General features: G+C 42.1%; 3 protein-coding genes across 4 annotated transcripts; 1 reads left to right on the top strand and 2 right to left on the bottom strand.

Annotated features, from left to right (window-relative positions):
• Positions 1–1,671: 1,671 nt before the first annotated feature.
• ftr86 (finTRIM family, member 86) lies at positions 1,672–8,782 on the bottom strand. 2 transcript variants are annotated; one of them, XM_044201343.1, is made up of 11 exons: positions 8,634–8,782; positions 6,369–6,884; positions 5,697–5,792; positions 5,293–5,526; positions 4,992–5,154; positions 4,770–4,862; positions 4,579–4,629; positions 4,403–4,444; positions 4,228–4,275; positions 3,926–4,128; positions 1,672–2,258 (listed from the first exon to the last, which is right to left on the bottom strand). In XM_044201343.1, the coding sequence occupies exons 2-11, from the start codon at positions 6,876–6,878 to the stop codon at positions 1,923–1,925; spliced, it is 1,776 nt and encodes a 591-aa protein (XP_044057278.1). In that variant the 5' UTR covers positions 6,879–6,884; positions 8,634–8,782; the 3' UTR covers positions 1,672–1,922. The 2 variants fall into 2 exon arrangements, with proteins under 2 accessions (XP_044057278.1, XP_044057279.1); XM_044201344.1 differs by having other exon boundaries at positions 8,648–8,782.
• On the top strand, positions 7,869–12,201 carry nudt8 (nudix (nucleoside diphosphate linked moiety X)-type motif 8). Its single transcript, XM_044201345.1, has 5 exons — positions 7,869–8,025; positions 8,781–9,605; positions 9,675–9,807; positions 10,680–10,757; positions 11,268–12,201. Exons 2-5 carry the CDS (start codon positions 8,782–8,784, stop codon positions 11,451–11,453), a joined length of 1,221 nt encoding a protein of 406 aa, XP_044057280.1. The 5' UTR covers positions 7,869–8,025; position 8,781; the 3' UTR covers positions 11,454–12,201.
• Positions 11,949–20,149, bottom strand: LOC122878516 (membrane frizzled-related protein). Its single transcript, XM_044201342.1, has 13 exons — positions 19,317–20,149; positions 18,218–18,326; positions 17,303–17,440; positions 16,666–16,833; positions 16,296–16,515; positions 15,354–15,484; positions 15,113–15,238; positions 14,923–14,999; positions 14,667–14,815; positions 14,383–14,513; positions 13,854–13,988; positions 13,064–13,191; positions 11,949–12,876 (listed from the first exon to the last, which is right to left on the bottom strand). The coding sequence occupies exons 1-13, from the start codon at positions 19,368–19,370 to the stop codon at positions 12,652–12,654; spliced, it is 1,791 nt and encodes a 596-aa protein (XP_044057277.1). The 5' UTR covers positions 19,371–20,149; the 3' UTR covers positions 11,949–12,651.
• Positions 20,150–20,180: the final 31 nt, after the last annotated feature.

The following is a 20,180-nucleotide window of genomic DNA, read 5'->3' as shown; positions in this document are numbered from 1 at the left end:
TGTCATTCTCTTCAGAGGGATCATCAACCAATGATGCCGCATACATCTCAAGTATGACGGGCCTCTTGGTCTTGCATATTTTGGTCTCTGGACCCGGCCACCAGCTGGCCGTTAACCTGCAGACCGGTGCAGGCGGCCAGGCTGTTACCAGGAGAACCAGTGTCACTGTAGACAGTTAGGGCGAGGCTGTAGACACCAGAGCGGGGAACGGTGAAGATACCGGTGTCTGCAATGTAGCCATCATCCAGGTTGATGAAGCCGTGTTTGTAGACGATGAGCTTCAAAGTGTTATCAGTGGTTAGAGCAGAGAAGGCACTGTGGCTGGCTGGAGATGCAGAGGGGAAGAGAAAAACTTGCAATGCAAAAAGTTGCATTGGGAAAAGCCCCTGATTGGGTTATGACAGATGTCTGAAGTGTGTGGAGAATTTTTGATTCTTTAACATGTTTTTATGACCTTCAATCTCTTCTGGTTTGTGTAGCTCATACACTTGTCTCACCTCTAACATTGTTGAGGACGGTATTTGTTTCATTTCCTTCTTCAGCTTTTTGCACATATATATATGCTTCCCATCAATTCTAATGTTCTGGATTTCAAATAGTTCCTCCCTGCTTCAACTATAGTCCACCCTTTTTGCCTTCATACCTGTGTACCTTAACTCATTCTTTTTGGGTGGGGGCTTCACAGACACACACACACCCTCCAGGGCTTTGTGTTGTAGATGTAGGTCAGATATCATCTATCCTCTGACACAAGTTGTCCACGTGGTTCAGTGTTCCCATCATCAGCACACAAAGATAGCGTCTTTGCTCTGTGTTGTGTGACATGCAATGCTTTATTGTGCATCTAAGATAGAATGATGTCAGTTTGCAGTGCTGAAAATACTGTGGAGCTTTGTTCACATAAACCTGTTTAAAAGAGGCAAAGCTAGATTGAGATTGCTAGTGTTATCGTTGATGTGAGGCGACATTTAGGTTTGCGTCCATCACATGAGTCCATTACATATTGAACACTGACAGTGCAGTATTGTTTTCTACACCAGCAGATTTCTCCAAGATAGATATTTTGCACCCAGAAGCCATCAGTGTTCATTATATCTTCCTAATTTGTCCAACGTTTTCAATCAGGGCAGGACACAACAAGCTGCTGCCACCAGGTGGAAAATGAGAGTTTCATTGTCCTCCTTTGAATAGTGTTGAATTACTTGAGTTTATCAGCACAAAGCAAGACTATGCTAGGAATAAGAGAGAAAAGACTCACAAAAATGACAATATGTTTCAAAATTATTCTTTGACTGAACACAAATCAGGACTCCGCATTGCAGGTTAATGAATAACATCTTAGCTGGGTCAAGAGAAAGGAAAGGGTGGACAAAAGACCAACGAAGGTCAAATAGTTATTTCCAAACCATGTGGGAATACTTAAGATACTACAGATAATTTAAGAATGGAGGGGGAGCTTAAAAGCATCCAGGTCACCGAGGTGTGGGGATCAAAGTCATTATCAGCAGTACCATGGTTATTCCTTTAGTCATATAAGAAGGTAGAAGTATGCTTACAGAATCTGTATTAGCCTATATAATATTCACACTAATACTGAGGGCTACTCAAACCCTCAACAGTCTATTTCCACAGAATACTTAAATGCTTAAAGACAGGCTAACTTTCATCCCAAAAATTTGTAAAACTTTATTAACTTACAAAGGCATTTTTAGTCCATTTACATCACATTAATGAAGGCTGGTGCAAAGGGAATATTATATTATGAAAACCAGACATTCCTGAACATTTTTGTTAACTCACTAAAAGGATCTCCAGAGCAAGAACACATTTACTTCCTTATTATTTCAATGTGTCACTTGCTTCCAACCAGACAAGCAGGTTATATATAAAAAAAAAACAACAGCCCATCATTGATATACAACTCAATCCAACTGGCAAACAGTCACTGTTGTCCCTATTCGTGCCCAGAACCTGATCCCTGGGTACAGTGGGCCAGTGAACTGGGTCTGGTGACGGTGGATGAGATCAGCTTGGTTATTGGTGATGCGGTAAAAGGCCAGAATCCCTGCATGCTGGTCCAGATAGACGCCAATCCGTCGGGCCTTAGGTGAGCCCAGCTGTTTTTCCTGGCCATCGTGCCAGAAGGAGAAGCCGTTCCCGGACCAGTACAAGCTCCAGGACAGAGCATTGTGGCCCAAACGGCTTTTGTCATCAGAACCCTTACGTTCCATCTCCTTGTAGGCCACGCCAATGGTGATCTGCATGGTAGGACAGGAAAAAACGAGATTAGGAAAGGAAGCAAATCCTGGTGGCTGCAAATGGAAGTGAGGGGTAACTGTAAAATTTCATCTTTAATACCTAAAAATAACATGTAAAGGAATGTCAATGAACAGCCCACATTTTCCAAGTCTTTGAAAGGTATACCTAGGGTTCATTATTTTTGGTATTTATTTAACAAGACTAAGAGTTTACAGCCATGCTAGCGGCTCTGTAAAGCTGTACTTAGACATGGCGGTGCTTTAAGCTAAATGCTAATGTCAGCATGCTAACATGCTAAGACGGTGTAGTCCCTCATTCGTCCAGGAGTGTTCTATCGTAGAAAAGGTTTCAGTCGTAGTCATCTGGACACTGTTTTCAGAATCAAGACGTTTCGGCTCCCATCCGGAAGTCATTCTCAATTGTGAAAAAATTGGACGGGAACTGGAAATTTAAGATAATCTGAGTTACATAAACCCTGCCCTCAGGAGGGAATCTGCCTGAGTATCTGTTAATAGCTAGTTTCACCTGAAACTGACCTAGGCCTAATAGTTTCAAGATGGCCCAGTGATCAGTAATCAGGCCTATTGTTTTCTGGCTGCATCTACTTCATCACTGTTAAGTGCCTGATTAGCATGTGATAGGCGTGACCAAGGTGATAATACACTCTGATAGACTTTGGGCAGATTAAATCTCAGACCACCATTTCTGTTCAAAGAGGGGTTCTCTTTCTTCACAAAAATGGCTTCCTTGACGCCCCGTTCAAACCAACTCTTCTCTCTACTAAGAATCTTCACCTCGCTGTCTTCAAATGTGTGGTTTGTAGCTTTTAAATGCAAATGCACGCCGCTCTGTAATCCTGAGTTAGCGTGTCGTCTGTGCTGATAAAGTCTTTTGTGAAGTGGCTGTTTGGTTTCGCCTATGTACCGTTCTTTGCAGTTTTCCTCACTGCACTGAATGGAGTAGACAACATTGCTCTGTCTTTGTGTGGGTAACTTGTCCTTAGGGTGAACGAGTTTCTGTCTTAAAGTGTTGCCTGGTTTGAAGAAGACAGGAACATCGTGCTGTCTAAAGATCCTTCGTAGTTTTTCAGACAGTCCAGATACATAAGGAATGGAGACACCGTTCCTTCTCAGTTCAGTTACACTTTTGTCCTGTTTTTTGGCTCTTTTAAGGCTCACAATGGCAATGCTAACATGCTGATGTTTAGCAGGTAGTGTTTTTTAGTGTGTTAGTGTGCTAACAATTGCTAATTAGCACTAAACACAAAGTACAGGCTGAAGTACGGGCTATTTTTGCAGGTATTTAGTCTGGTTATATTTTGGTGAAAATAGGTAAAAACCAAAAACAATGAGTATTTTTTTGAGATGGAGTCCAGCTTTTTTTGGCACATACTGCTCATTCTTGTGACACTATTTTGCTCTCAAATTTGAAGTTGTCACCTTCTGTGGGTGAATACTGTTTTATACCCACTACTAGTTGTAATTTGGGCCAAATGAACTCTACAATCAACAGACCCTGAATCCACAGGTCTCAGTTGCAGTCCATTTAGTGCTTTAAGTTTATACAAAAATTCTTGCAAATTTAGCAAAGATTTCCATTAATGTATCGTAGGAAGCATACACCTAGCTGAAACCACCCATTTCCCCACTGATCTCTAAGGATCCACCTTCTGGCCAGTCCACTCCACCTCCCAGTAGTAAGGGCTCCCTGCCAGGGGCTCTCTGCAGAGAACCTGTCTCCAGAAGTGGAAGCGTTCAGGATGGTCTGGTGGGTTCAGGTTCTCAGCCCGCATTGTGGCCTTACGACCTCCATCTGACAGCTGTACGTGGCGATACACCGTGTTGGGGTCCATGGTGGGTTCGAAGCGAACTGAAGGGAGAGTATGCATTTTAGTGAATACTCTACTCTACTAAAGGCTTTGAAACTGTTCTATATTCATTTTCATATCGTGGAGTATGATGGACTCACATTTCAGCAATTCTCCTCTTGTCTTTGGTTCTGGATTAACAAGTCCCACTGTTGTTACAGGAGATGCAAAAGAAGAACAAAAGGATCAAAAGTCATCTACACCACACATTCTACTGCTACAAGGGGAAGTAGTTTATTGATATGTACAGGCTGTTTCTAATGCTTTTGTATTTACCTTGAGGTTGATGAGGAGGGGAGGGTGGAGAGGGGGCTGAAGCTTGATGTCCAGAGAGATGGGGAGAGAGGAAACAAAGGAACAGGTAAACCAAACAAAATCTCAACTCCATGACCATTTGCGTTATGGGCCACAGACATACAGTATATAACAGGTAAGTCTCTAAAGTAACTTACCTTGAGGATGTGGAGGTGGCAGAGGTGGAGGGTCTGTCATCATCTCATACACTACAGAAAAGAGTGGACCAGTTGTGAGAAACACATCTGAAGGTGTCCTTTTCTTCAATTTATAACAGTCAAAACAAAATTGTTCTCAGCTTGAACTTATGCTGTGATTGTGTCACAATGGGTGATTTTAAGTTCCATACCTGTGTTTTGTGTGGTGGCCTGACCGCTGTTATCAGCTGCTGTAGTGCCTGCTGCTGCACCATTGGGTGTCGAAGCCACTGGCTCATGATTCACTACAAAGAAAAGGAAAGTTTTGAGTGTCTTGAGAAGAGAAGAGAAGAGAAGAGAAGAGAAGAGAAGAGAAGAGAAGAGAAGAGAAGAGAAGAGAAGAGAAGAGAAGAGAAGAGAAGAGAAATAATGACCTAATGTGATGATCTTGGCCAGGCTGGCTTTGCAGAGGTCCTGTATTGACTCTTGTAGTTCTCTGATGGCTGAGCGGATGGAGGCTACCACCGCTTCCTCCTGACTCAGTATTGACTCTCTTGTGGCACCAGACTGACCCAGCGGCTCCATGGTGAGGAAATTCTTGAAAACGGATGACACAAAGTATTACAATTACAAACAGCAGTTCTCATTTTATTGATGCTGAACCTTAATCTTTAGTTATCCAGTTAAATTAAAATGAAATCAATTTCCAGCAACACCCCGCCTCACACAATTTACCTTCAAGAAACAGATGTGGTCCTGCATGTTGGCCAGCCTGCTCAGCTCTTCACTCTTCCAGTGCAGCTGTGCCACCTCCTGCTCCAGTCTGTGGATATGCCCCTCGATCTGGCTGCCTAAGGAGGTCTCATGGGTGCTGAGTAGCTCACCAACCTCGGTGCCTGTTAGATTCACGTTCTTGACAAGCTCTGAGAATAAATCTGTGCTCTCTTGCTCTAGAGCCTGTACCAAGGCCTGGGAGTGCGCAGAGAGGAAGAGAAGGATCAAGGAAGTTCATGGATGAGGAAATTATGAAAAGAGGGTACAAAGAATGTAAATGTCATAAACAGAACTACAAGCAAGACATCAGAAATGGTGACTTATCGCAAAGGTTGCTACATCAAACGGTCATAATTGTTACTTACCTTTTGTTGGCGAGAAATATGTGGGACCTCCTTAAGCTTCTTGTCAGTCTCCTGGATTCTCTTCTGTATGTCTACCTGCATCTGAACAAGCTCTTTCTAGACACACACACACACACACACACACACACACACACACACACACACACACACACCATGACTTAGTAAAGAAAAGAGGCCACACGCACCATGGGGCAGTAATGGACCTAAATTGTAATGAGTCATTTGTAAAATATTTTGGCCAGAAAATCCCGTTAAAGAAGAGGAAGAACACTTCCACACATATGAAAGGAATGCACAGTAAAGACCATTGTTTTACAAGTACTTTGAGTTTAGCTACATTTTGGAATGTTTTATTTTATACTTATACCCACTTGGTAATTAATTTTCTGACCTGTATTATAGTGTATTATACTTTTTGCTTAGTACTTCTATTCCTGTGTGCACTGACGTGATAGTGAACTGCTGTAGCAAAAGAGTTTCCCCTCGGGGAAGTATTTCTGATTCTGATTCTGAAATGCTACACTTGTGACAACAAAGTTCTTAATTCACCTGCACTTCATCTTATACTCCAAAAAAAAAAGAAAAAAAAGAAAAACAACACCACAAGAGAAAAAAACTACAAAAGAGCACTGATAATATCACCTGGTGATATTTGCCTTGTCCACTACATACCTGTCTCTCCTTCCTCGCTTGCTGTGGTTTGAGCACACGATGTCCGTTGTGTCCATCCTGACAACACACCTCACACACGCACTCCTTGTCTTCATGGCAAAACAGATCCAGGGGTCGGTTGTGTTGAGGGCAGGTTCTGGGGTCCACCGTGGGAAGCTGAGGGTACATGCTGCCCTGCCGAGGCCCTGTATCTGGTAGGACCTCCAGGTACATAGGCATCGATGGTGGGGCAGAGGAGACAGCTGTGGAGGGGCGTTGCTGGTGGCTGTTGGTTCTCAGTTTTTCCATAGCCTCCACTAGCACAGTGCTCTTGGCCAGCGAGGGTCGAGGGTTGAAGACCTGCCTACACTGGGGGCAGCTGTACTGACCCTTGCTGTTTCTCTTGTCCCAGTGGCTCTGGATACAAGCCAAGCAGTAGGAGTGTCCACAGGGTAGAGTGGCCGGATCCTTCAGGGTGTCCAGGCATACTGAGCAGACAAAGGTCTCCTCTTCAGACCAGGCTGAGGCCATATGGAGCTGGGTGCAATGGAGAAGGATGAGCTAGTTTTTTTGGAGGTCAGACCGGGAAGTATGGACAACCAAAAGGGTCCCTGTTTGAATAGGTTATAGAACTAGAAATAATGGTAGCAAGTCTTAAATTAAAGCTAAGACACCCAAGAATGGTACGGCTGAAATGCCAGTTCACATGAATCACATGCTGCTTAAAAACTGAGGCAGCCTGGACTCAGGGTGGGGCTGGTAAAACAGGTGGGGTGAGTTTCTCTCCCTTATGTCATAGGTGCTTCCCAGTTTGTCAAATGATAAATGGTAGGCCCCATGAACTAATGGCAACATTATGTTATTGTGAAAATTAACTAATGCCCAACGATGGAATCATATAATGTTCAGAATTTGAGCCAGGCAGCGATGTTAGGCTCCTTAGAAACTGAAATTATAATGAACGTGAACATGTTTTAGTCTAGGCCTGGTTAATGCATAGTCCAATGAGGACAGACTGGTTTTTCACCTCTGATGACATGACTAGTGATGTAAATAGCATACAATGGGGTGGGAAATCAAAAGCATTATTAAACAGAGACTGAACGAAAGGTGGCAAAAGCAATGGGAGGAAGGAAGGAAAGGACGATGGTTTAACAGAGTTAAAAAGAAAGTGGGAGAAATGAGGTGTGCAGGAAGGAACAGGAGAGCTGAGACAATAACGTCAAGACTTCAAAATAGGTCAACATAATACAGGCAGCTGTGACTACTGTGGGCAAGAAGAAACAGTAGAGCATGCTATGTTACACTGTCAGAAATATGAGGGAGAAAGAAGGCATCTGATTCAAAACCTCAGAAAGATAAAAGTGCACTTTGATGTAATAGATATTCTACAAAAGAACTCAAGAAATGAGTGTTATCGAATCATATTTCAGTATCTTAGACTAACCAATATGATTGAGAATATGTGAGGGTTTTTTTTCCTGAATAATGTAATAAATACTAGACATTCCGATCTAAATGGAAGAGTTGTGAAATGAGCATAGACTGGGCCTTGAGTTTGGCGTCATCAGCGCAGTGAGGGCAACACTGACACGCATGAAGCTACTCTGCGCCATATTGACTAGTGGCAGCCGGCTAGCTGGGCGAGAGGCCAGCTACCTTTGATTCAACTATTAAAGTGAGTGTTTTCCGCTTTAAAATTACATTTAAATTTTGAAAATGGGTCATTGACGTGTTTTCTGACTTCTTGAATGACATGTCGGATTCTTGCCATTGCCAAAATTTTACTTTTAGTGACGGGATACAATATTAACCTAACGTTAGCTTTGTGTTTTGCCTGTTTTATGCTAATGTGTTAGCAAGCTAGTTAGGCTGCGTACACTTTGACAGCTGATTTTCGGGCTAAAGAAAATCTTGATGACTATTAAACCAGCTTTTGTTTTAGTTGGACGCGGAGAAGCCACAAACCTGATACTTTAACGTTATGTGATTTGTAACTTATATTGTCATGGAAGCTAACAAAACTCGGCTAAGCTAGCTAGCTAGTAGCTGTAGCTAATAATCCGAAGTTTGACAGCGAAGGAACTGATAGATAACGTTAAACTATAGCAGACTTGGGGACTAACAGCTGGACTTTGTCGGTTTGGACAATTGAAGCTAAGACGTAATACGTTTTCCTGATCCGTACCATCTTTGAGCAACAGTTGAAAGTGTTACAGTGGTGATTGTTAAGTTTGGGTAAACAGATCAGCCGGGTTTTGACCGACCCCGTCTAACGTTACTCACCAGCCCATGCTTACATTTTCACTCAGACGTAATCACTCCTCCTCTGCAGGTGGAGTCAGGTGTGAGATAGACTGAACTTCACATGCAGTCACATGCTAATGAGCCTCACTGACTGATACTTTACGTTTTTGTTTGTTTCTTTTATAGGATGTCTAGGGGACCTCAGATCCTGACCTGGTCTTGTCCCATAAAGCCATTGCTGCTATTGAGAGAATCCCATGTCTCTGCTTTATCTGAGCACACTGGTGCTGCTTGGCATGGTGCAAGAGCAGTGAAGGAAAGGAGATATGAAGTGATCCATGGAAGTAAGGTGAGGTCATCATTGTCCACAGAGACTGTATCCTGTTCAACACAGCTGTCTGTATTTAGCATGGACTGTGATAATCGTCAGCTGAGAAAGGCTTCATTTCAAAACCTCCTATCCAAAGCCGTTTTGTCCAGCCATCATCATCAACACCTCAAAGCTGTGAGCATTTACCAGGACTGTTTAATCAACACAACTTGCCTTAAACCCCAGAGAAGGCCTTGGGACATTTGCCAGCCTTCACTCAGTTTCACCAATAAGACTCCGTGTAACCTTCTTCAAAGCCATTTATATTACAAACAGCACTTTGTTAGACCTTTCAGCTTGTCGACACATACGGCATGGATTTTGAAACACTTTCACAGTCGACTCCAACCCTCCAGCCTCTCATTTCACCAAACCAGAGCTGTTCATCAGGTTGCCCCTCATGTGGCAGACGCCTGGAGAGACTGTCTGTCCCTGGAGAATGAAAACAGGTGTCGACAGAGCCTGAGGCCCAACTTGAAGCTGTACGAGGTGGACAAGGGGAGAAAAGGGGCGAGCCAGGGAAAGAACCAGGGGAAATGGGCGTCAGTCCTGGTCTCTCTCTGCTCTGTTGAGGGGGAGCCGGTGTTTCTCTTCACTCTGCGCTCCAGTACACTGAAGGGCAGGCACAAGGGAGATGTCAGGTGAGTGGCAGGCTACATTGTTTTAAAGTGGTCATTAGAGCACTGTATCTCATGTCCAATCATTTGTAGTTTTGCAGGAGGAAAGAGTGATCCCTCAGACAGAGATGTGGTTGCCACAGCGTTGAGGGAAGCCAGGGAGGAGCTGGGTGTTAATGTGGCAACAGAGAGGGTATGGGGCATCCTGAAGCCTCTCAGGGACATGGTGAGTTCAAGGGCTGTTATGTCGGACATGTTAAACTTATGTCTGAGTTTAAGCCATGTGATGAAAGGGTGAGCTGAACTCAGTACACGCTCCTTTCATGTGCCACTTGGCGTAAATTTATGAAGTGATTTTTAAAATTTCATGATGGAGTTTTTACTGTTTATGAATCTATAGCGGGCACTGTAAAGCCTTGGTGATGCGCCACTGATGGCTCTATGCTGGAGAAACACTTTTGATCCATTTATTTTGACTAAATTTGTCCTTTTATTTAATTTTCATTAGTTTTGAAAAGGGGTTATAAAGCCTTAAATAGGGCTGCAACTAACAATAATTTTATCGATTAGTTTGTCAACAGTTTGTTTTATTAATTATTCAGTCTATAAATGTTAGTGAAAAATAATAAATAGTAAATAATGCTCATCACAAATTCCAAGAGCTCAAGGTAACATTATCAAATTGCTTGTTCATCTGACCAGCTGTCTAAAACCCCAAAATATTCAATTTACAAATTATATAAAAGAGAGAGAAATCATTTGAACACTTATTTGATTATCAAAATTGTTTCTGATTCATTTTCTGTCAAATGACTACTCAATCAATCGATAAATTGTTCCAGCACTAGCCTTAAATTTAGCACGATCAGGCCTGCAGAAACTTCTGTTTATGTCCACTACTATACGGACTCGCTGTTGTCATAAAGTTAGGCCACAGATGAATAGTTCTTCATAATAAATAAAACATCAGTTTCATTATTAAAACAAGTCTTAACAGCTCATTATACTTGTCTAATTTTCAGAGCCTTTCGAAATGTGATCATTTTTAATACTAAATCTGTGTCTGTCTGATTCTGACGCTGTTTTGTCTTCCACCAGTCAGGGATGATGATTGCTCCTGTGCTGGCTAACCTCGGTCCCCTAGAGGAGTTGTCCTTCAAACCCAACCCCGGAGAGGTACAGTCATCCTATTTTTTGGCACTTCCTATATTTTATATCTACTTGAAATGGGCAGGTTTCCACATGTTTAAATTACTTGAGGTTTTGCTTTTGGAGATGGTGGTTATGTATTTATTTAGTCATGTTTTATACAGTTTATGTCAGTGAATTTTTCCATAAGAGATAGTAGCAGATTAAAAAAAAAATGTTTCTCTTTGATGGTGTATGGGGTCATACCTGGCCCTAAAATACACTAGAGGGTTGTTATGGTGAGTTTACTTACAATATTGCACTTTCACCAAATGATCTCTTTGGGTGACTTGGTTTCATATCATTTACCCAAACACTCCACTCCACTCCAGCCTACAGCCTCTTTCTTTTTTAGACTAGCAACATAAAAATACAAATTAATAGACAAGTAAACAAATAACTTAAAAAAACAAAACAAAACAAAAAACCTTTTCCTGGTTAGTTTCGATTTAGAACCAAAGTTGTAAACTCTGCTTCCTTTGTCTGTTTCCATCCTAGGTGGAGGAGATTTTCACCCTGTCCTTGTCCCACTTGTGCAACCCTCAGAACCGTGGCTACACACACTTCCGCACCGGTGACAAGTACGGATACACCCTCCCAGTGTTTCGGAACGGGAAGCATCGAGTGTGGGGCCTGACGGCCGTCGCCCTAGACCATACCCTGAAACTCATTGTCCCTCCTTAGGAGCTTAATCACAGTTACTTTACAGTTTACAGTACACACACAGTACTAAATCAGAACTATCATGTGACTCCAAGATTTGATTCTGACAAATGAGCAGTCAAGCTTTGTGTAGCAAAATCATGTCAGGACTAATTTACGAAGTTAAAGTCCTTTCCTTTCTGGGAGTATCACAGTCAGGAGAAGGATTTTTCCACTTGTGCACTTTCTGAGCCTCAGGTGTATACGAATCTCTATTGAATGCCAGCTGTGTTGATGTCACTGATAAAGAGCAGGTGTTGGAAGTCTTGGCCATTCATTTGGTGAATAGCTATGGAGTAACATCAAACAGCAATGCCAATATTTTGTTATACCTGATTGATTCTTACCTGAACACTATCAGGTTTTTCCTTAATTTGTCCCCTGTCTGTATACAGTATAATGGACTGCTTTATTTTTAAATGCTTACAAATCCTTCTTTAATTAAGCCTCACATCTTTACAACCGGTTACCAATTAAATTGTTTTTTACAAGTTAAATCAGTGAGTCACTGAGATAACTTTTGCCATGTGAGTTTCACATGATGCTTGTGTTTGTTACATTTTATCATGTCTGCTCAGCAGACAACAGAGTTCATGATTTCCAGTGTGATTCAGCTCATGCCCATTTTATCTCACACTAGATAAAATCTGGACTGTTATAAACACTGACATGATGTAAGCACACCATGTGGTGTTGATGAACAATGCAATAAAGGTTGTTTTAAAAGGTATTTTCTGTATTCATTCTTTCTTCATAAGTGAGATCTGTTTTACATGATTTACATCAAAGCAATAAATAGTGCAAAAAGACAATTTACAACAGTTTGATTTCTATTGGAGAGGGAGATTAAACATTTTCATTTTGCTTAGTTGGTATCTGAATGACAAAAACTTGAAAAAAGCTTTAAAGTACTTAGACAAGAAGAAGTAATTGTCCAAGAACTTTAAAGCTTTTCTTTCAAAATAGTTACTGTGCCATCCTTTTCTGCATGCACCACAAGCTTTATAGGTTGAGGTTGCCACAAGTCAAACTGCTTTCTACAACACAACTCTTGAATGCTGTGTAAAAGCAGCTCTGTAAAATGCCGGCCTTTCAGTCCTCAAATACTGCTGCAAATCTGGTCTGAAATGTTTTCTGAAAAAGTAGACTGGGGTGGAGATGATCATCAACTCTTAGAGCATCAAGGCAGCGAGCACTCCATGGGGTCCTGTGAGTCAGGCAGGAGGTGGCAGTTGAAGGGCCAGCTGAATGAGAAGAGATCCAGGGCTTGGCTGCATTGCTGCTCAGCAGAGGAGCAGACTGATCGGCATGGCTGGAGGACGCCACCCTGAGGGCTGCACTGGGGCAGAAACATCCCACACACCAGCCTCCGTAAGGGCTCGAAGCACGCCAGCTCCATCAGCACCTGGACGACAAAACGGAGAAAAAGGGAGTGTGTGAGGTTCAATGTCTGGCTTGTGCAGTTGTTAAAATAAGCTACAGCTGTTAGTCCATGCATTGTTTGTGCTACTAAGGGGCCCAATTTTTGAAGCTTATACAGCAGCAACAAGAAAATATAGGTAATTTAGGTAAGTTACGAAGGTAGCTTTTACCCGGTACTGTCGCAGGAGTGCGGCAGCTTCTCTCTGATCAGCAATGGACAGCCAGATGTTTGGGAATGAGGTGAGGTTGTAGCTGAGGCCTTGACACATCTCTACCTCTATGAACTCACACGACGAAGCTAAGGGCATGGAGAAAAGAAATCATTCCTATTCTTATTTTACACTTATACTTTTACACTCTAATATTTGGCCATCAGAGAACCAGAACTTCCAGTCTCTAATGCACAAAGGAAAATATGATGTAATTGAAGATACACGCTTAAAGGGACAGTTCACCCCAAAATCAAAAATACATATTTTCCTCTTACCCGTAGTGCTATTTATCCATCAAGTTTGTTTTGGTGTGAGTTGCTGAGTTTTGGAGATATCGGCCATAGAGATGTATGCCTTCTTTGGAATATAAAAAGGAACTATCGGTAGAAAGAAAATAGTTCCTACAAGGTTATGATTTCTGGAAAGAGACTTTGCTGTTGAGTTTTTCAAATGCAGCCGAGTTCCATTATATTCCAGAGAAGGCAGACATCTCTATGGTTGATATCTCCAAAACGCGGCTACTCACACCAAAACAATCTATAAGGATAAATAGCACTACGGGTAAGAGAAAAACTATGTATTTTTGTTTTTGGGTTTCTGTTTTTTTGAGTTTGCTAGTGACAAATCCTCTCTGTCCAGCAAAAGTTTATTCTGATTATTTCAACATCAAAACTCTGGCTCTGAAAACAAAAACAACTGTATCTGTAACTCTCTAGTGGGACTCTGATCGGGGTCAGAGATAACTCACTGAAGGGAGGGTAGGTGGAGTTGCCACAGCCCTGTTCATCTGCTCCATCAGGGCAGTCGTTCCATCCATCACACAACCACTGCTGCTGAAGACACTCCCCTGTTCTGCAGGCAAACTGGCTGGGACCACATGTCCCTTTAAATAAAGAAGAAAACACACAGGAGAGGGTTATAGAAAACAAAAAGTGGCGTGAAGAGCAATGGAAGAGGCATAGGGAAAGGAAGAAAGTACTGTAATAGGAAAGAATTTGGGCCTTTAATAAAAGAGTTTAAGAAAGCGTCAGGTATAAGCCAATGTTTGAAGAGTAAATGTAGGTTAGAGAAGAAAGTAAAGATGGTCAAAAGAGGTAAGATTTGAAGGAAGGAAAGAGGGAATGAGAGGAAAAAATGAGACAGGAAGGAAAACAAAGGAAGAAAGGAGAAAATATTGAAAGAAATATGGGTCAGAGGCAGGGGGTGGGGTGGGGGAAGGGGTGTACCAGTAGCACTTTGGTTGAATATGAATTAGCTTTACGAAAGCAAGAACTCACTGTCCAGTACAGACACAGCCTGGTATGTTGCGTTGAAGCCGCTGTCGGCCACTCCCTCATCAGCCACAAACACCACAGTCATGTGGGGGCCGGAAGAGGTCAGGTCTGGAGGGAAGGTGGTACCACAAAACCTGAGTCAAAGGTAGAAGAAGGTACCCTTATTTACCCTCAACATACAGGATTTAAACAGCAAGGAAAGGAGCTTTGAAGCTACAGTTACTGTACATTTGAATCTAACTTCTGACATGCACAGAATAAAAGATTTTGGCTTTGGTGGGTCTCACCGTCCCAGCACTTTTCCAGCTCTGGAATCAACGCTGTCGTGCACCTCCACGTAGTCAAACTCACAAACATCCTGAGTCTCCAAGCTGAAGTTCCTGAAGCTCAGTGTGATGACGTGACCCTCCTCAACAGCTATATACCATATGCACAACTGATGGGAAACAGAGGAACAAGAGATTAGTGAAAGACACAAGTTTCACAGTCCTGTAATAGACAGTTTGGAGTGTGTTTGGCAGTCTTAACGTGATAAGAATGCACCTGCTGGTGAGGATAAGGCCTCGGGTGGTTTGGACTTGACATGTAACCATACGGCCCGGTCTTCTGCCCACCACATTCTGTGAAAATACAGGGTAGAAACCATGTCCATGAGTTCACTCTTGTGTCCCAGGGCCTTTTCAAGTGTGTTTACCTTATGTTTCTGTTTTTAACTTTGTCTGCATGCTCTCACCTTTGTGTTTATGGCTGCAGTTTGCCTCATCTGTTTGGTCGTGGCAGTTGGGATGACCGTCACACACAGACACAGGCAGCAGACAGCGACCACTGTCACACATAAACTCTTCTCTGGAGCAGCTCTCTGAGAAAACACACAGTAGATACATGCACAGATGCACTTAACTGGTATGAGCGCAAGAGTACATGTATTAGCAGATGCACACACACACACACACACACACACACACATTACTGACTGTGTCCAGGATGTATGGCCCTGTACTGTGCAGTGAAGCCGCTGCCTGCGATGCTGCCATCAGAGCGGAAGGTAACCCACACTGTGCTGCTGTTTGTGTTGACTGTTGGTGGTGCTACATTACCACAGAACCTGCAGGAGAGAAGGATAGACCTTTTAATAATCTTAACCTTTTGTTTGAATAATCCGTTTTTTTCCCCCTCCACATTACAGCTTTGGAGTTGCCCCTTGAGTCTGAACTTTGCACTGTAAATTCTTAAAAGGATTTGGGAGAAAGTTACATAACATTTTTAGAATTTGTATATGTATGTCGTAACATATCATGTTAGGACACTTTTCATGAATGCAAGCAAGCAAAAAGGTAAGTATTCACATCTTTCCAAGAAGCCTTGAGTACCTAGAAGTGCTCTCCAATTGTGCACAGACCTTTAGTGCCATCTACCAACAATTTAAGGTAATGACATGAACCCTAATAATTTTCCTTTAGGGAGAAGTCATAAAAATGTTGCTTTGAAAAGTTAGTTTCACATAATTGAGACAAGCGTACAGGTTAATTTGAATTTTGAATTTCAGGTCTTTCTGCCATTTTTATACACTCAAATGTGTATTTGCCAGAACACACATTCATACTTTGCCTCCCCTTCAATAGTTAAGTCTTCTAAACACTTATACTACTTGGGTGAGATAGTAGAAACCTATTACGTTAACTCTGTAGGCGTTTTTGTTATTCTTCTCCAGAGTGCCAGTGAGTATAACAGAAAAATCTACAAGGAACTGAAAATGTGGAGTGCAAAGTTCAAGGTTTTCTTGCAACAGAAGCATTAGCGTTTAAAACAGAGCACTAGGCATTGTAGTATGAAAATCTACATCTGACAAGGGACTACGCTGTTGCGTCTGGGGGGGAAAGTATTTGATTCAAGGAGATAGCCGGGGTCTGACTAACCTGGTGACCACAGAGCTCTGTTCTATCTGCTCCTGTACCTCAAGCCAGTCAAACAGGCAGGGAGATGGTCCCTCTACAGTCAGAGAGGAAACGTGGATCTGGACCAAGGAGGGGGATGGGACTCGGATCACCCATACACACAGCAAGTTGGAGGGGTAGGAGCCGGGGTGGTTTGGAGAACTGAAACTGCCCTCTGAGTCAGTTAAAACCCCTCCACAACCTGAGAGACAGAAAGGAATGCCTTGTTTCAGTCACACAAAAAGGAAAGAAAGGGCCTCCGGATAAGGAAAAGATAACATGATGAAATAGATGAAATGACAAATGGAATGAAAAATAGAATGTAAATGGCCCTTTTGCTTGAGTCTCTTACGTGTTTCAGATGGTGGGATCCTGGCGGGTTGTGGTGCGGCTGTACTCTCCAATTGACTTCTGTCAGCAGAGATTGTGGGTAAAGTATGGGACGCTCCATCTCCTGCACTCAGCAGGTCTGGAGGGCTGGTGGACAACAACTGATCCTCCACTGCCTGGCCTTTTATCTCTAAATCAGGGACAGAAAACAAAGGCACGGGATGGAAACATGACACAGGGACTAATCAGAGAAGAGGCTCATTTTAGATAAAATAGTTGATTATAGTTTCTGGGGGAAAAAATAATAAAGAAAGAAAATAGATGCATTTCTTGGGATTTAATCTATTGAAATGTGAGGAATAACTAGTGCAACACAAGTGAATTACTGTAAACTATACTGTAGTATACACGCAGGAATAGTGAGATTGGACCACTAGTATTTCTTCCTTCCATATTTTTTCACACAGTACATATTCAGTAAAAGCACTAAAGGGCAGTACTGGTAGAATGTATGTTTTCAGTTTGCATGGAAGCACATATAGGAACAGCTACAAGTATGGAATCTGACTTTATAAAATCACTTGATCGGTAATAAACCCTATAGATCAGAGATTTCTTTTTCATTGTAATGACTGATCTGAGGTGCAGTAGTGACTCACGTGTGAGGATGAGGGCCAGCGCCAGTCCGAGGGCTGCCAACAGGAGCAGGGCAGCGGCAGAGACCACCACCACCCCCCAACCACAACCCGGGCCCCGCAGACGCATCACACACACCCCAAACAGACCCCAGCCTAGGCCTGAATGACACAGTACACACACACACACACACACACACTTATATACATTCATGTTGCATGTTATTTAGATGTTATTCTCCTTTCATTTAACAACTGATTGGTATTAAAATGGCATTACATGTAGTATTAAAGAAGTGTCTTAGAGTGAATTCTCCAAAGCTTAGAGAAAACTTGCCACCATGTCAGCAATTGCTCCAGTCATTTGTTTTTAGCTTTTTTATTGCCCTTCCATAAAGTGGTTGGATTTTAAAAAAGAATGATCAAAATCAAAGCAGCAGAAGCCGAGATACTTTTAGTCCATGGTATGGATCAAACACCATACCACAGTGTCTTTCATTAGACCCTTCCTTCCTGGTTAACACCCATGTCTTTCAAACTCTTCACCCCCAGTTTTTAATACAGGCTTTTATAAATGTATTGTCTCCTAAGCCCAAGCTGAGATAACCCTGATGACATCACTATGACATCACCAGTGTTTTTTTCTTTTAAGAAAGCTCGTCCAGAGCCACAGAAGACATTATACAACTGTTTTCGCAGGCTGAGTAGGACTAACCACGACCAGTGAACTAATCATTAACAAAATAAATGGTGCATTGCTCCTTTAATCCTTGCTTACAGTTAACATATAATAACCATGTTTTATACACGCTTCTTCACTTTTCTTCAAGAAAATTGGACTGGAGTTTTAGTAACCATGTTAGTAATCCAATAGACATACACAGCCTAATACAGTTCATGTTTAGTCACAGAAAGCAGCAAGCTCATTGGCTGACTCACTAGCTGCTGGCGGTTTGCTAGGTTCAGGGGTGGACGAGGATGTCCTGAATCCCTCCACCCTCTCCTCTCGCTCCCCCTCCAGCTCAAAGGCAGGGTTGCAGAACACATTCTGCAGAAAGCACAACAGAAAGAAGTGAAAAAGAAACTCTCAGTTAAAAAAAAACTTTGTATAGTTACAGACAAAAGATTTGTACAAGTGTTGATTTAAAAGTGAGACTATGCGAGAATAAATATCATATTCTTTGTTTTTCAAATGAAAAGCTGAATTCATTAGCAATAAAACACACCTTTAGGCTACTCATTTGAACGCTCTCAGGGGTTTTGCTGCTACAGCTTTACTTGGTCTGGTATGACCAGTAGCCGTTTGTTGCTACTGTTAGCTAATGTTAGCAAACTTTGATAGATATTGCTATATAAGGTACATTACTGAGTCAGTTTGCTAACTTTATTTTATGCTCTCACTCACCTAATAATGGTGCTTAAATCTGCCACAACTGATTTTCTTTGACCACTTGGGGGCAGCAGAAACACATTGTGAACTCAACATTGACATATCGTCACCTTTAAGTTGATATGGCGAACTTGTTAGCAAATAGTTGCTTATTTACACATCCAGCAGTTATGGAGCAACATTATCATTCAATTGGAGTCATGTTTCTGAAGGGAGCTGCAGATTCAGCTGATAATCCTCTGTAGGTTCATCACTACTAGCGACCCCTTTCACATTGTCACGTTGTTTTCACATTGTCATTTGAGACATTGTTATTATACATATATCGATTATAGCTGCTTTAAAGCAACTGACTGAAGAGAATCTTGGGAAATGTAGGGAAATCCAATGTGCTTTCATTGTGTAATTGCTACTATCGGCAAAAGTTACATAGTCTCGCTTTAAATACTAATCCATACAATACTGTTACATTTACACCACTAATGCACAAATGAGAGACAAATGTAGGTTTCCATAACAACACCTGATCCAAATCACACAGCTAAGAAGTAGAATTCTACAATGCAAGACAATAACTGTGAATGATACACGAATAGAACTGGCATTGCTGGGTTCCAGGTCCACATCCATCTCATCATCTTCACTCACCTTATAAATATCTGAAGAGTCTGAGTACACTGCAACTTGGCTGAGGTCAGACATCTTTAGTCCGCTGTCACTCTGTCAGTGCTCCTCTTCTTAAAGAGCCTGATGTTGTGATAAACACATCAGTGGTGACATTGTGAAGAGAGCTGTTTCTACTTGAGGGAACGTTAAAGATGTTTTCCTGGGTTTTCTTAACATTGTTCACTTTTTGCTCCGACAGTAAACTTCCACTGAAATGTAGTAAGCTTACGGCCTTCACTCCTTCAGCACAGCAGAGCCCTTTGTTGGACATTCATCAACGTAATCCAGGTAAAAATGAAAAAAATAACACAATATAATTCACAACAAATTATTTTCAAACCCCAGTAATCAAAATATCCATGCTTGCTGCTATTCTTCGCCTTTTATCTGTGTTAGCAGCATCAACCTGTATATCTCTTGCTTTTTGATGGTGTGAGAGTGGTTACAAAAGAGTTTTAGAAACTCCTTCGCAGTGTTGAACAAAGCCGAGTCAGCTGAGTGGACTGAGCCCCTAGGAGGAGGAGGGAGGACAGGGAAGGGGAGAAGGGGTGAGGGTAGAGGTTGGGGTCCCTGTTAAATCTCTATATAATCCCCATAATGATCTTTCAAGCTCCTGAAATGTTTTATTCACATGCATGCTTGCATGCCCAAAGCTGAGTGAGCAGGTGCACAAACACACAAATACAAATACCTACATATGAGCACTACACACCATTTTAAACCCCAAAACATTGACACAGAGACGTTGCAGTCTGACTCATTTAGTAATAATTGGAGGTAATTAGGCATCAAAACAACAACAGTGTTAGAGTGAGGTTTGGTTTGAGAACAGTGAAAAATAGCGAG

Source organism: Siniperca chuatsi, linkage group LG7, assembly GCF_020085105.1.
Source record: "Siniperca chuatsi isolate FFG_IHB_CAS linkage group LG7, ASM2008510v1, whole genome shotgun sequence".
Classification (NCBI taxonomy): domain Eukaryota; kingdom Metazoa; phylum Chordata; class Actinopteri; order Centrarchiformes; family Sinipercidae; genus Siniperca; species Siniperca chuatsi.
This window is presented reverse-complemented; position numbering and strand designations above follow the sequence as displayed.